General features: G+C 36.5%; 1 protein-coding gene across 1 annotated transcript in view; it reads left to right on the top strand.

The window, feature by feature from the left end:
* Positions 1-13644, top strand: part of COPB2 (coat protein complex I subunit beta 2) — a 41972-nt gene extending 28328 nt beyond the window's left edge. Inside the window, exons 14-22 of the mRNA XM_020986131.2 lie at positions 614-744; positions 1004-1211; positions 3147-3257; positions 7530-7744; positions 8760-8852; positions 8941-9121; positions 9351-9416; positions 11456-11551; positions 12851-13644. Of these exons, the coding sequence (XP_020841790.1) occupies positions 614-744; positions 1004-1211; positions 3147-3257; positions 7530-7744; positions 8760-8852; positions 8941-9121; positions 9351-9416; positions 11456-11551; positions 12851-12943 (1194 nt within the window). The 3' untranslated portion in view covers positions 12944-13644. The remainder of the gene's footprint in view (positions 1-613; positions 745-1003; positions 1212-3146; positions 3258-7529; positions 7745-8759; positions 8853-8940; positions 9122-9350; positions 9417-11455; positions 11552-12850) is intronic.
* Positions 13645-15432: the final 1788 nt, after the last annotated feature.

The following is a 15432-nucleotide window of genomic DNA, read 5'->3' as shown; positions in this document are numbered from 1 at the left end:
GAGTTTTGGTATCAGAGAGGATCTCAGAGGCCATCTGAGCCAAATTATTCCTCAACAAGAATCCTCTCTGCAGCATATAAATGGTTATCCTGCCTTTGCTATTAGGAACACTTCTTCCAGGGGACAACACTTTTTGACAGGTTTGGTTGCTAGGAAGCTTTTCTTTACATCATACCTAAATTGGACTTTGCTACTTTTACTTGTTTTTCCTATTTTGACTTAATAATCTTTCATTAAAAAAGTGAAGAGGGCTTAGTGAGGTATTGAAGACTACTGGATGGAAAGACAGTGGGCTTTTCAATAAGCTTTTTATAGAAGAACTATTCTGATTTCTTGTAAATTGTTCGTTTAAATCATAACCTTGTCCAAACGACCTTAAAAATCACACTTTGCAAGAACTAATTGTTAACAAAAATGAAGGAATAAGAGTAGAAACTAGGAATGCCATGACATTTGAAATACTGATTTCTTTAAGTGCTTATTTTCATCTCATTATTAAACATGCTTATGATAAACTGTTGGTTTTGATTGTATTGGGGTGCCTGGTTTTTTGTCAGCTTGTCAGTATTTCTAGTGTTTGATGTAGTGATTTGATTTATTTTTTCATCTTCAGGTCCTTGGTGAGATTCAGGAGATTGTCAAAACAGGGCTGTGGGTAGGCGATTGCTTTATTTACACAAGTTCTGTAAACCGATTAAACTATTACGTTGGAGGAGAAATAGTCACCATTGCCCACTTGGACAGGTAACTGTTCTAGTGCTTCTGCTTGCCTTTATGTCTTAAGCAGCATGGATCTGTTTTTAAAGCTTAGTGTTTAAATACAACTTTTCATTGACTTTGCCATCTACTAGTTCCTTTCTTGATTTTTCACATCAGGACGGACGTAGTTTTTAAAAATTTTGTGACTGGGCTACTGTCTTAATTAGTATTGATTAAATACATGAAGTTATTTTGAATTACAGGTGTTTTTAAAGAGTTAAATTGATAACTATTTCTGTTTTAGGACAATGTATCTGCTGGGTTATATTCCTAAGGACAACAGACTTTATCTGGGTGATAAGGAGCTAAACATTGTTAGTTACTCCTTGTTGGTGTCGGTGTTAGAATATCAGACAGCTGTAATGAGGAGAGACTTTAGCATGGCTGACAAAGTCCTCCCTACCATTCCAAAAGAACAGAGGACCAGAGTTGCCCACTTCCTGGAAAAACAGGCAAGGATATCTTATTTATTTATGAAATACAAGGATGCTGATATCAGGGTGGTAGAACTTGAGCTCCTTGCAGGCAGAGATAGTTTCAGTTTTCCAACAACCCCACAGTTTTACATTTAAGTGCTTTAAAAATGTTGAATTCATAGATAATGCAAAATTTTATTTCATTACTACTTTTCCCAAATACATTAGAATAATTCTAAAAACAGTTAATTTTTTCTGTAAACTTAAGCCATTTTGTAGTCCTTGCACCAAAATACATTCAGTAACAGTAGGATGGTAATCTTTCTCACTTTTTTCCTTGCCTTCTAATTAAAAAGCTAAGATCTTTCATTCAACTCTTTACCTTATATTATCATCTTTTCTATTCTATTGCTGTGATTTTTATCTCTCCTTTATGTTTTCCTTTTTTAATAAATGCATCAAGTTTATAAATGCTGATTTCTGTTTTATCCTGTAGGGTGGCATCTTACATAGTTAACCAATAATTCCATTAGAAGGAAGCAGTGAATAAGATAATTCACCATAAAAAACCCACCCCAAAGCATAAATTCATTTGTATTTAGCTTTAGATTGTGTTTTTGTTCTTATATTTGAATACAGTACAGCCCAAATAATGAAGCAACACTGAAGACTCTAATATAGGAAAAACTAGAAAATTGTTCAGAGTCCCCATCATGGCTACTTGGACCGCTGCCTATGTTATGTCCTTAAAATACCATCAGACACAAGCCTGAGCAGAGTTGGCCTTAACTATAAGCTATCTTAGAGCCCCCTTAGGGATAAAGCACAATGCTAAACATTTAAGAATATAAGTAATTGTTGTTTTGTGGGCTGTGAAAACTAATTAGGCATTTTCTTTAGAAAATCCTTTTCTGTTAGCTGAGGCTAGTATAGGAGGTGGAGACCATATAACTCTACCCTTTAGACTACTTGATGTAAATTGAAAGGTGTAATGTCAACAGGAGATTTCAACAGAGTAGGCGATGTTCCTTGATTATTGTAAGGAGGTTAAAGCAAAATTTACTGCAGGTGATTGAAAGGAAACTGCACATATTTTCTTTGTTTTTTCCATTCTCTGCCACTAATGGCCTATGTGTTCTTGGGCTAATCATTTAATTTCTCTGGGGCTTGTTTTCATTGTGTACAAAACAAGACAATTTGACTGGCTGGCTAAAGTGTTTCTCAACCCAGCCTGGACAGCTAAAATGTTCAAATCTTCTTCGTGTACCAGTTCACCCTCTACAGCCTCCACCCTGCCTCAGCACCTGCATAATTCAAAGGGTTGGAATGCAGGAATTAGGAAGAAGAAGGAAACCTGGGGGCAAAAGAAAGGGACACAGGGAAAGAGTTTTGTTTTTTAAGTTTGTGTGTTTTGCATAACACAAATCTAGATTGCCTTTACACTACTGTGCTGCTTTTCCAACTACTGTGCCACCTTTGCCATTTTTCTTGTTGATTTTAATTGCTTTATTAAAAATTCCCATTTCTGTTTTTTACCTTATTTTTTAAATTATTGTACCCTTCTGTGATACCTCATGATTGGTATTTTGTGTTGTATTTGTAAGAGTGGCTCTTAGTACCTACTATCACACAAAAAGTGATTTTGATGCTTTGTATTCCCTAGGATATATATTCTTTTTTTTTTTTTTAGTTTTAGTTTTCAGCATTCACTTCCATAAGATCTTGAGTTGTAAATTTTCTCCCATTCCCTCCCCTCCCCCTTCCCCAAGATGGCATGTAGTTTGATATAGTCTTTACATATACATTCATATTAAACATATTTTCGCATTAGTTATGCTGTAAAGAAGAATTAGAACCAATGGTAGGAACCACTAGGATATCTGTTCTTTAGAAGGATTGGAGTTTCTGAATTTTTAGGAAAAGTTAATGATGTCAGATTTTACAGATTTTTTTGGTCTTTTATTGGTTCAGGGCTTCAAGCAGCAAGCTCTTGCAGTATCCACAGATCCTGAGCATCGATTTGAGTTGGCTCTTCAGCTTGGAGAGTTGAAAATTGCATACCAGTTGGCAGTAGAAGCAGAGGTAAATATAAATTGTTCTTGATTTATATTTTTATTAATTGTTCAAGTTTTCTGTTTTGTGAATTAGACTGACCCATAGTTTCTGAAGGTAATTTCCATTTTCAAAAATTGTACATAAGATTGTACATATCTCTATAAAGTAAACATATTACTCTATTTGTTAAAGAATTCTGATCTGTAAACAAAACTTCACTCAAATATTCTAATGGATCTGAAATCCTCTTGATTTGGAAGTTACCTCCAGTGTTACAGATTGCAACCCATCCATGCCCCAGCCTGTGACTCATCCATATCCTCCCATAAATTTATCTCAAGAGATCCATTCAATCTGCTAGAGGCCTTTCTTGCTTTCTTTTAAAATTAAAAACTTTTTTATTCTGAGTGTAAAATTGGGGAAAAAAAGAGCATTTACATAGACACAGCAATATACAGAAAGTGGATTCCATATAAAACTTCTATGTAATCTCCTTTTTTTTAAAAAAAGGATATAATAAATTCAACATGTTACTTTCAAAACTTGCTTGTTTGTGCCTCCTTCTGAACAACGTTTTGTTATGTTGTCTTCTGTATAATTTAAAAATGTTTTGGTGGCTCTCTTTTTGGCATCATTGTTCTTAACCCCTCCTCCATCTGCATTGAAAATAGAGACAGGTTTGGGGGCGGGTGACTTTGTAACAAATAAGCATGGTCATGAAAAACAAATATACACAGTGGTTATATCCAAAAATTTATGTCTCTGTCTGCCCCTTCATTTCATCACCTTTCTGTCAGGAGGTGGGTAACATGCGCATTATAGGTTCTCTGGAGACACGATTGGTCACTGTGTTGATCAGAGTTCTTAAGTCTTGCAAAGTTATTTTTCTTTACAGTGTTGTTGTCCTTGTGTAACTTGTTCTCCAGGTTTTGCTCCTTCCATTTTGTATCAGGTCATATTTCCCAGGATTCTATGAAAATACTTTTTTTGTCATTTTTTATAGAGAAATACTAGTCCATTCCATTCATATGCATACATTATATTTATATTCCATTTATACACATTTCCACTTTGTTCATTCATTCCCTAGATGATTGGTACCCATTTAGTTTTCAGTTCCCACTGCCCCTTTTAATCTCCCTTCAGGTCAGGAAGTTTGTTTTGTCTCCTTATTAATTCCATCTCTCCCTATCCCTGCTTGTTTCCCTGTTGTTTGATGGCATTTCTGTGCTAAATTCTTTATGTATAGCTGTGTTTGTTCAACCCTCCTTTCACTAGATCAGATATTAGAATGTCAGCATTGCATCATCTTAAAACCGCTTTCAATAAATAGTTCATGTACATTTGTCTTTTTAGGTTTCTTTTGACTCTTGTGTTTTTATCTCAGAGTTCTTACTCAGCTCAGGTATTTTCATCAAGAATGTTTGAAAGTCCTTAATTCCATTAAAGGTCTGTTTTACCTCTGATAGACTCATCATCCGTTTTGTAGGGGTAAATTATTCTGGCTTATTAGCCTGTATCTTTTCCCTTTTGGAATACTGTACTCCAAGATATCTAGTTTTTAGAAGAAACTGCCAGATCTTATTTGAGCCTGAGTATGCTTCCTTGAAACTTGAATTCCTTCTTTGATTTCAAAGCTCTGGCTTTTCTGAGATGACATTCCTGAGACTTTTCCTGTTGGAGTTCATTTCAAGAGTTGATTGATGTATTCTTTCTATCTGCCCCTTGGTTCTAGTATATCTGAGCAGTTTTCATTTATGATTACTTGAAATATAATGTCCATACTTTTGTTTTTAAAATATTGATCTTGGGGAAGTACAATAGTTCTTAAATTATCTTTCCTTGATCTGTTTTCCACGTCAGTTTTTGATAATGCATGGCCTACATTTTTATTTCAGTCACTTTCTTTTGGTCTAATATTTCTTGTCATGAATTATTGATTTCTATTATTTGGGTGATAATAATAGCTAGTATTTATAAAGCATTTTAATGCCTTCAAAGTGCTTTACAGATATTAATCCTGTTTTATCATCACAACAACCCTACTGTCATTCTCATTTTACATATGAGGAGGTTAAGTGACTTGCCTAGGATCACACAGCTGGTGTCAGAAATCATATCTGAATCCACATCTTCCTGACTCTAGGGTCCACTACTCTGTTTGTGCCACCTAGGTGCTAGATAAGGTTCAGGGTAAAGTTTGCTACTTTCTAATTTAAGCTGTATATTTTCCTTCCATTGTTTTCCTCCAGAGTTTTATTTCATTTTTATCTGTTGTTTCATTTCTCCAGATATTCTTGTAGTTTCTATGTAAAAATCCATTAATTTCCTTTGAATCTCTGCTTATAGTTAATATGGAGTTAATTTCTTCTAGGTTGGATTTTTGGTTATTTTTATAATCTACAATTTTTATTATTGTGTTGGTTATTTTTGGTTTGCTCAGTTCCTCCAGTCCTAGTTTCTGAATTGGGGCATCATGAGAAGGACTGGCTCTGCCTCCTGCTGTGCCTTTGGGTGGAGAGGTCAGCCCTGTTGGTCTTGTTTCCTAAACTGACCTCCATTTCTTGGCTTTCTATCTTTGAAATTCAGTGTGCTAGATCTTTCAGGCCCTAATTGTCATCATAGGCTGCAGAGTGCTAGGTCCCTCGGAGCCCCTGGGACTAGCGTGACCTGGTCAGAGTACGATTGGGTGACACTAGGGGCTGTAGCTCCAAGTCCCTACCAGAGTCCCTGCTGTGGATTTCTGAACCTCTCAAGGTCTTCTCTGTGGAGCCTTCCCTTTCACTGTCTCCAGATACAAATCCTTACAGGCTACATGTATTCCATGGCCATTGGAAGGCCATCAGTTTATTTACCTTAGAACAGGTATAGGCTTTGCTGACAGGGCCACTTTTTGTCTGTGGACTCTAGGCTGATATTTTTGTGCAGTTCTAGGATGGAATAAATCACCATAGTTTCTCTTTGAATTTTTTAATCATTTTTCAGTCAAGTGTGATTTCTTTCAATTTTTCCTGAAGTCATTTTGTTGTTCTGTGTTGCTTGCTTTCATTCAGATAGTCATTTTGGCCAGAAACCCACCTTCCTTGCTTTCTTCTGGGTACCACTGTGCCACCAGGTTGGCTGTCTACCTGTCAGATCTTGCCACATGACCAACCTATCTTTTCTACCATGAAATTCTTTGTGGACATCTTTTGCTTCTATTCTCTTTAGGAGTTCCTCATCGGTTAGCCTGCTCATACCCACCATTTACCTTTCCACTGCTCTCTTTGTGATTTTTAGTTCTCAGGGACTGATGTATTCTATGTCTCATTGATAGGAACATTGATAGAATGTTGTTGTTTTTTTAAAAGAATTTAACAATTAAATACATGTCTGGGTTCAAGTTTTTTGGAAGGGAAGATATAGTGGAAAGAATACTGGACTTATAGTCAGGAGACCCGAGTTTGAGTTTCAGCTCTGATTCCTACTGAGCAAATGATTTAACGTACCAGAGATTCAGTTTTCTCCTCTGCAAAATGAGGATTTTACTGCCCCCCTCCTTAAAGTGGGAATAATTAGATCGCTTCCCTTAGAGTTTGAGTGAAGCACTTTGTCAATCTTCTGAGTTCTGTGTAAATATGAGTTATTATTTTTGACCATTTGGCATTTCTGTTCCAAAATTAGAAAGATATATTGAAACTGTAGTAGTTCATGACATTTTGAAGGAGAGTTTAGTTTACTTTTATGTGCCTTCATAGCTGAATTTAGTGTTGTTGGGTGTTTCTAAATCTGGTTAAATTATTTGGTTAATGAGTAAGTGTACCTTTTTAGGTGTGATATAAAGTTTTAGATATTCATTAAGATCCTCCCATGTACAAGATTGGATTTGATTTCTGTAATCCTTTATGATCAGAAGGATGATGGAAACCTGTTATTCCAAGTTAAATATTTAAGACTATAACAAATAGTTCAATTAAAAGAAATAGCTTTACATTGAATGTTTAAGCTATTGCCATCTAATTACTTAGGAAATTCTGTTAAATGACTTTTCCTTTTCTGCTGAGTAATTACAAATAAAAACAGGCTCTTGATTATTCATACATTAATACATTTATTTTGCATATTTGAATGAATTTTATGTACATGAATACTTTTATTATATATTTTAGCTTAATTATTCTTCAGAACAATATAGCTAGCTCAACAAACAGAATTCAAAGTATACACAAATTCATCTTCATTCCCATTACGGATTAATAGATCAGTGTTAAGGTGGCAAGTTAAATATTTTTTTCTAAAGGCAATGTCTTTTCCTTGCAGTCAGAACAGAAATGGAAACAACTTGCTGAACTTGCCATTAGTAAATGCCAGTTTGGCTTAGCCCAGGAGTGTCTGCACCATGCACAGGATTATGGGGGTCTGTTGCTTTTGGCCACTGCATCAGGAAATGCTAATATGGTGAATAAACTAGCAGAGGGTGCTGAGAGAGACGGCAAGAACAATGTGGCATTTATGAGCTACTTTCTACAGGGAAAGTAAGTATTGAACAAATACATAAACAGATAGCCACATTAATTAAAAAGTTAAGTGCAAATCTGCTTTCTGTAATGTTTATTTTCTGAGAAAGTGAAATGAGTGAACACTGGGAATCCATGGGGACTGAAAGTGGGAGGACAGAGCCCCATGAACCCCACTCAGCATTTTTAGGAGGTGGGTGTCTTTACTCACCATATTTAGTGAGCTATAGTGCTTTAGTGCTTCTTAACCTGAGGTCTGTGAACTTTTTTAAAAAAATGTTTGATAATTGTATTTCAGCATAATTGATTTCCATTATAGTCCTAGGTGTTTTATTTTATGCATTTAAAAACATGGGAATGGGACCATATGTTTTACCAGACTGCCGGAGGGATCCATGACACATACAAAAAACGGTTAAGAGCCCTTGCTTTAAAGGAAGAATTAAAATTCAGTACTCAGTAGCTCTGGTGGCTAAGCCACTTGAGGCAGCTGATTGTGCAGTGGTCAGAATGCTGGGCCTGGAGTCTGGAAGACCTGAGTTCAAATATGTCTTAGGATATACACTTGTTGGGTGATCCTGGATAAGTCACTTTGGTTGAGTTGTCTAGCCAAGTCTTGAGTTGCTTTGCTTTTTAACTAGCTTAATAATGGCCTTGTGATAGATTTTCGTTCACATCCCCTCTGATGGTCCAGCACTTGTCTTTTATTTATTTATTTATCATTTATTTATTTGTTTATTTATGGTTTTCAGCATTTACTTTTATAGTATTTTGAGTTCTAAAATTTTCCCTCCTCTCCTTCCCAAGAGAGCCTGCAATCTGATATAGACTATATGTGTACAATTTTATTAACACATTTCCATATTAGTCATCCAACATTTGTTCTAACATCTCATGCTTATAAGTTACTGGTTCAATTATTTATGTGAGCAGATAATTAATTGAAATGCCAACTCTACTTTTCTGTAATGTGTTAACTATCACTATTGGCCTTAATTCTTGCTACCATTAACTCAGATTTCCTCTTGTTTAGGCTTGAATCTTGTCTGGAACTCCTGATTCGAACTGGACGTTTGCCTGAAGCTGCCTTCCTAGCCCGGACATATTTACCAAGCCAGGTTTCAAGGTACCAATCCTTAAATTTGAGGACAGATTGTTTCAAGGGATAACAGAGATGAAATCTATTAAGTTTGTTTTGGGTTCCTCTTTTACAGGGTGGTCAAACTGTGGAGAGAGAATCTCTCAAAAGTCAATCAGAAAGCAGCTGAATCCCTTGCTGATCCCACAGAGTATGAAAATCTTTTTCCTGGATTGAAAGAAGCTTTTATTGTTGAAGAGTATGTGAAGGAGACCCATACAGCTTTGAGACCTGCTAAAGAATATCCGCTTGTCACTGTGAGTTTTTAAAAAGACAATTTTATGGTTTTATTTAGTAAGATTCCAAGTTTATACTCTGTAAATTATGACTGGTTTTTATTAAACATTTCTTGGATATAGGATTTTTAAAAAGTGAATGTCAATATGATATAATTCAGTCTTTTCTTTTTTGAATTATAAGTTAAGCTCTTAGATTTCTTTTAATTACAGAATATTTCATGCTTATTGTTCTCTTATTCTGTGATAGCCAAATGAAGAAAGAAATGTGATGGAAGAAGCTAAAGGCTTTCAACCATCAGGAATGATGACCCAGGTGAGCAGTGTATTTTGAAGTCAGTATAGCATTGTATATTACTTTTCATAGCATATGTTATGTGTAAGAAAATTCAACATTGTTATTTGTTTTTGATGATATATTCAATATTCCATATATAGTTCTCCATCTCTGGGGTGGGGGGAACAAAAGGAGACTTTTCTTTTTTTAATCTCTTCAGGGCTAGGTTTGGTCCTTATAATTGTACAACATTCAATTTTGGCTTTTTGTTGTTGTCCTTTCTACTTATGTTGTAGTATATTGTTTTCCTGGTTTTACTTCATTCTACATCAGTTCCTTTGTCTTCCGTACCGCTCTGAATTCTTTTTATTCACTGTTTCTTATGGTAGTGTAATCCGTTATATCTACCTGCCAGTTTGTTTACCCGTTCCTTAGTTAGTTTGCATCTACTTTGCTTCTAGTTCAAGATGATTTTTTTTTCAGTCAGTAAACATTTATTAAGTACCTACTGTGTGCCAGGAAGTATGCTAAGCCCTGGTGATACAGAGAAAGGCAAAAGTTAGTTCTTGCTCTTGAAAAGCTTATAATCGAATAGGGAAAACAACATGAATAACAACTAGGTACAAACAAGCTTTATACAGGATAAATAGGAAATAATCAATAGAGGGAAGACACTAAAATTAAGAGGGATTGGGAAAGGCTTCCTCTAGAGGACTGGATTTTAGCTAGGACTCAAAGAAAGACAGAGAGCCCCAGGCAGTGATGAGGAAGGACAGCTTCCCAGACATGAGGGAAAGCCAGTGAAAATGCCCAGAGTTGAGAGAAGTGTCTTGGTTGAGGAGTAGCAAGGAGGCCAGTATTACTTCATCATCATCACTATTATCATTATTATTATTATTGTTTGACCTTCGTTTTTGAAGGGAACCAGTGATCATCACAGGTGATGTCCTGATTTGCCAAGATGAAAGATTAATGAATTTTTTTCCTGTCATTTTTCATAATATTTGATATTTGATTTCACATTGCATATAATGTCACTTTCCCCTCTTGTTTTTTAATTTTTGTTATAAGGGATTTTGGGAAGGGGAATAGAAGAGAGCAAAAATAAAAGATGTCAGTAAAACATTACTTAAAAAATTTTTTAAAAAACTTCAGTACCCTAATTTTATTTCAACAAACATAAATCTTGGGGCTATAAAGACCAAAAATAAAATAGTTCCTACCTTGAAGGAACTTATGTTCTTTGGGGGCAGGAAGAGAAATACATAAACAGTTTTAGGAAAGAGAGAATACCTCCAATTAAAGGGACCAGAGAAGGAAGCTTCCTATAGGAGGAAGCACCTGAAGAAAAAAAAAAAGAGACTAAAGTAGAGGTGAGTTGGGGAGAGTATATTTCTTGACAGCCTTTGTGGACACATGGAGATAAGAGATAGCATGCCAAGTTTGAAGAATAGTCTGGTTTGGTTGGATCATAGTTTGTGTTAAAGGGAATGATGTAAAATGTCAGCAAAGTTAGATGGGAGCCAGATTGCAGGGGACTTTAAATGCCAGGCTGAGTTTTATCCTGAGGCATTTGGGAACCATTGAAGGTTTTTGAGCAGAGGAGGCCAGATTTTAACCTTAGGAAGATTATCTTGATGGAAGCAGGGAACACCAATTAGGAAGTGAATAGTTTAAGTGAGAGAAGATGAAGGTCTGAACTGGGTTGGTGGCCATGTGAGTGTAGGGAGGAGGATACATCTGAGAAATGTTCTGGAGGCAGAAGAAAAAAACAGCAAAAACTTGGCAACAAATTACATATTAGTTCATATATAAAGAGTAGAAAGTCACAGGTGAGGTTGCATACTTGCATGACTGAAGGATGTTGATTTTCTTGAAAGAGGAAAGTTTGGAAGAAGTGGTATGGGCTGGAGGAGAAAAATAATTAATTTTTTCACTTTGTCTTATTCCACATTCATTTTTCTTTTCTGTAACAACTTTTTTTTAAATAGGGTTGTGGAGGAAGTGCTTCGAAAAGCATAAAATGCTATATAAATAATTATAATTTTCTTAATGTGTATTTCTGCATTTGCTTTAAGGAATTTGATGAGGAGGAACCAACTTCTCCGGCTCCAGTCATAGTGAATGCAGTTCCAGCAAGTTCAGAACCAGCTTCAACTACAAAAGAAGAAAAGGTATGCATAGCTACCCCCTACCCTAAATCTCCCAGGTCTGATAGTGATCTGTTCCTAAATAGAGCTGCACCCCTACGTAGGTATGTGATGCTCACTACTGCCTCATCTACTTAAGTGGCCCTGCTAGAAGAGCTTAGACTTTCCAGAACATCAACAGCATAGTTCATTACAGAACTATGGAAATGGAGGGAAGGAGCTGTTTGAAGTTTCTGCCTGCCAAAACACAGTTGATTATTAAAATACACAGCTAGCAGTTGACTTTTAGAAAATTTCTATAGTCTTATCCATTTGAATAATACTAATAACATCTGTATAGTACCTACTATGTGCCAGGCACTGTGCTAAGCCCTTTACAATTATTATTTCATCTGGTCCTCACAACAGTTCTGGGAGGTACGTGCTATTATTAATCCTCATTTTACAGATGAGGAAACTGTAGCAATCAGGTTAAGTGACTTGCCTAAGGTCACATAATTAGTATGTTTAAGGCTGGATTTGAACTCAGGTCTTCCAGACTCCAGGCCCAGTTTTCTGTTTATAATACTACCAGCTGCTGAATGGATAGAGATTGCAGCATAGCTGATTTTGGTTTGATAAAAAACGGGCAGTGTTGTGTAGCTGATTGAGCATTGGATTTATAATCACTGGGCTGCTTTTTTTTTTTTAAACTTTGTGACTTTAGGTTAATATAAATAGAATAGGGCCACTAGGGTTTTATACCAGGGTAGGATATTTTAGAAGGCTATTTTAGAAGGCTCACAGCAATGTCTCTGGGTCACACATCCTTCCTGGTAATAGCCCCTCCTCAGGGCCCTCCATCTTCCTTCAGCACTTCACAATAGAAACTTCCCAGTGTCTCTTCCTACCTTCTTACACTAACTAAGCCTCTTCCTACTTCACCTTCCCTTGCAAAAATTGCCAGTTATGGCTGTGCCCTTGATGAGTCTCAACTTCTGTAGGCCTTAGTTAGACCTGTAAAATGAGGGTTGGATTAGATTATCTCTAAAGATTTTTCTAGCTCTGTGGCCTAAAATCCTCCAAGGAAGAACTTCATAACAATTGGAGCTTTCCAAGAGGGGAAGAAGTTGCCCCTGGAGCTTCTGGTGACTGTAGGACTGATCATTTGTCAAGGATGGTCTAGAGGGGATTTCTGTTAAGTTATGATTGGACTTAGAAGTCTGAGGTCTTATGTAACTAAGTGTCTGTGAACTTGTAGTTTATGAAACCAAAAACTTTGGCTCGTTGGATGGGCATTTTGGAAAAATAGTCATTTAATAAAATTTTGTCTTTTCTCCTCAGAGTCTACTTGAATTAGATGATTTGGACAACTTGGATCTAGAGGATATTGACACAACAGATATCAATCTGGATGAAGATATTTTGGATGACTGAACTTTTTCATTTCACTGACCAAACAGATCATTAATATGCATTATTTTCACTTTTAACCTGGACCACATTGTTTTGGACTATGAAAAACCAGGTTAATTTTATACTTAGAATCTGCTTTGGACCCTTTGGAGCAGAAGTATGTGACATTAAATCATTATGTGTTCTTGGTTAATTTTGTTAACTAGAACATGAACCATGTCTCTTTTCATATTGTCATTAGGCTATATAAAAATCTCTTCACCTAATGGAGATGTTTCAAAATTTTTTTTTATATGTGAAATGAACTGATAGTTTAAATTAATACTGTGGTTACATAGCTTTTTATAAAAACCACATGAAAAGTGACAGAGCAATCGAGTACATTTGATGCAGTCTTCCATAGATTGACAAAATTTTTTCTCCTTGGCCTAATGCAAAATATAAAAGGAATTGTTTACAAGGCCATGCCTTTTAGTTACTATGTCGGAAGTACACATGTACGTTATCACTTAGGTATAGCATATCCACTCTTAGTTTCTCTGCCTAGCTAATTTGAGTCCCATATGTATTTAAATTGCACTCTTCCCCCCACCCCCACTCCCAGTTGAACTGTATTAATTATATTCCCCTGTGGACCTACTGCCCACATTTGAATGCCACTGTATCTACATCCATTTTGATTTGACTTTTACCGTTCCTCTAAGAATGTATATTGTATTGGGTCTCAGTTTCCTTATTTGTAAAATGGATTGGTCTGGTCACAATGTAAAAAGGTATTTTGAGGTTAGCATAGCTGCTTAGGAGATTGGTGGTGTGGATTCTAGTGACAGCGCTACCACTAACTGGCTCTGAGACCACAGGCAAGTCATAGCACCTGTTTCTGTTTCTTCATCTATAAAAGGAGGGAATTGAACAAGATCTCCAAAAACCCTCCTAGCTCTAAATTCCTTGATTCCCAATGAAATTTATCTCTAATTCCTTTGTTGTACTCTGCTTTTAAAAAGGACCTTAATTTTAGTGTAAAACACATGCATTTATATAGGGCTTTAAGACTGACCTGAAGGGGCAGCGTGGTGAAGTGGATAGAGCTCTGGCTTTGGAGTGAGGAGGACCTGAGTTCAAATTTGGCCTCAGACACATAACACTCACTAGCTGTGTGACTCTGGGCAAGTCACTTAACCCCAATTGCCTCATCAAAAAAACAAAACAAAACAAAAAGACTGACCTGAAGCCGATAAATGTATTATATCTCCTTCGATTTTCTTTTTAACAAAGATCCATGCCTAAAGCTAAACTAATTAAATACCTTCAGGCATCATGGACCTAGTTAGAAGAATTGTTTTTAGGGGCAGGGAAATCCTACACATACAGGTAGCCTTTTATGCAAGGCCTGGTTCTGAAAATTGCTTTAATGAAAGAGAAACCTTTATTGTTGCTCTGGGAACCAGGAACTCCCATAATCTCCACTCTAAGGATTAAATAATTAACACCATGTGATTAAGCAAGTCCTAGTGTGGAGTCTAGTGGTGTTGGAAAAAAAGTCAGAAACAGGGAACATCCCCACTCCCTAGTAATTCTGTAGCTATATGGTTTCTATCTTCTAAGCATCTTAAAGCCCTTTCACGTGTTTATTTCCTAAGTCAAGAAGATTCCTTAAAAAGAAAGTTAAGAATTTTTGGTTTTGTTCTTAGTTTTTGGAGAGAAAAGAGGAAAAATGGCCCAAGTTCACAAAGAAAGTGAATGTGCCCCAGCTTCCTTCACTGCCTTCTTTACCCTTTGGGATTCTTCATAGGGGCTCAATGAAGCTCAGATGGAAGGGGCTTTAATACCTACAGAGTCAGATACACATGATTGTGGAGAATGGGGCGGGGGGGGGGGGGGGGGAGTGCAGGCAGTGCTGCAGATATCCTCCGTCTACCCTAAGGTGTTGACCTAACAGGATACTTGAGTGTGATGGACTGAGGGTTAAAAGCTTTGCATTTTGGTTCTAGCTCTGCCACTAATTAGCTTGCAAAAGTAAGCTGTCTCTCTAATTTGCTTCCTGGAATGATTCAACTCTAAACAACCAGAAGCTGATAATAGGTACCCCAGGGAGGAACCATCAGGTTAGAACTATAGAGCTTTGGAAGGCTAGATATTTCCAGGGGTCAAAAAAAGATAATTTTAGCACCAGAATAAAACTCAAAAGTTGTTTTTACCCTGAAAATAAGAAAGCCTTCAAGAGGTTCACATCATTTTTGAGGATGGGTATCATGGCATCCTGTCAACAGGTAGAACTGTAAAATTGAGACGATGGCAACGTCAGATTGGAATATGATACAGACCTAAAAGGGAACCTCCAGGAAAGAGACTATCATGGGGCTGGCATTGTGGTGACGTGGAGAACAACTGCATCAACACCTGGGGGTCTTCTGCTTTATGTCCTTTGAGACCTGAAACAAATACCTTCTTTAGGGTCAAATGCCAAATACTGTTTGGCATTTAATGCCATTTGTCACTCAGCCTCTACC

This window comes from Phascolarctos cinereus, unplaced genomic scaffold, assembly GCF_003287225.1.
Source record: "Phascolarctos cinereus isolate Bilbo 61053 unplaced genomic scaffold, phaCin_HiC Scaffold_726;HRSCAF=1367, whole genome shotgun sequence".
Lineage (NCBI taxonomy): Eukaryota > Metazoa > Chordata > Mammalia > Diprotodontia > Phascolarctidae > Phascolarctos > Phascolarctos cinereus.
Note: the sequence above shows the minus strand (reverse complement) of the source record. Positions and strands in the feature narration are given on the sequence as shown.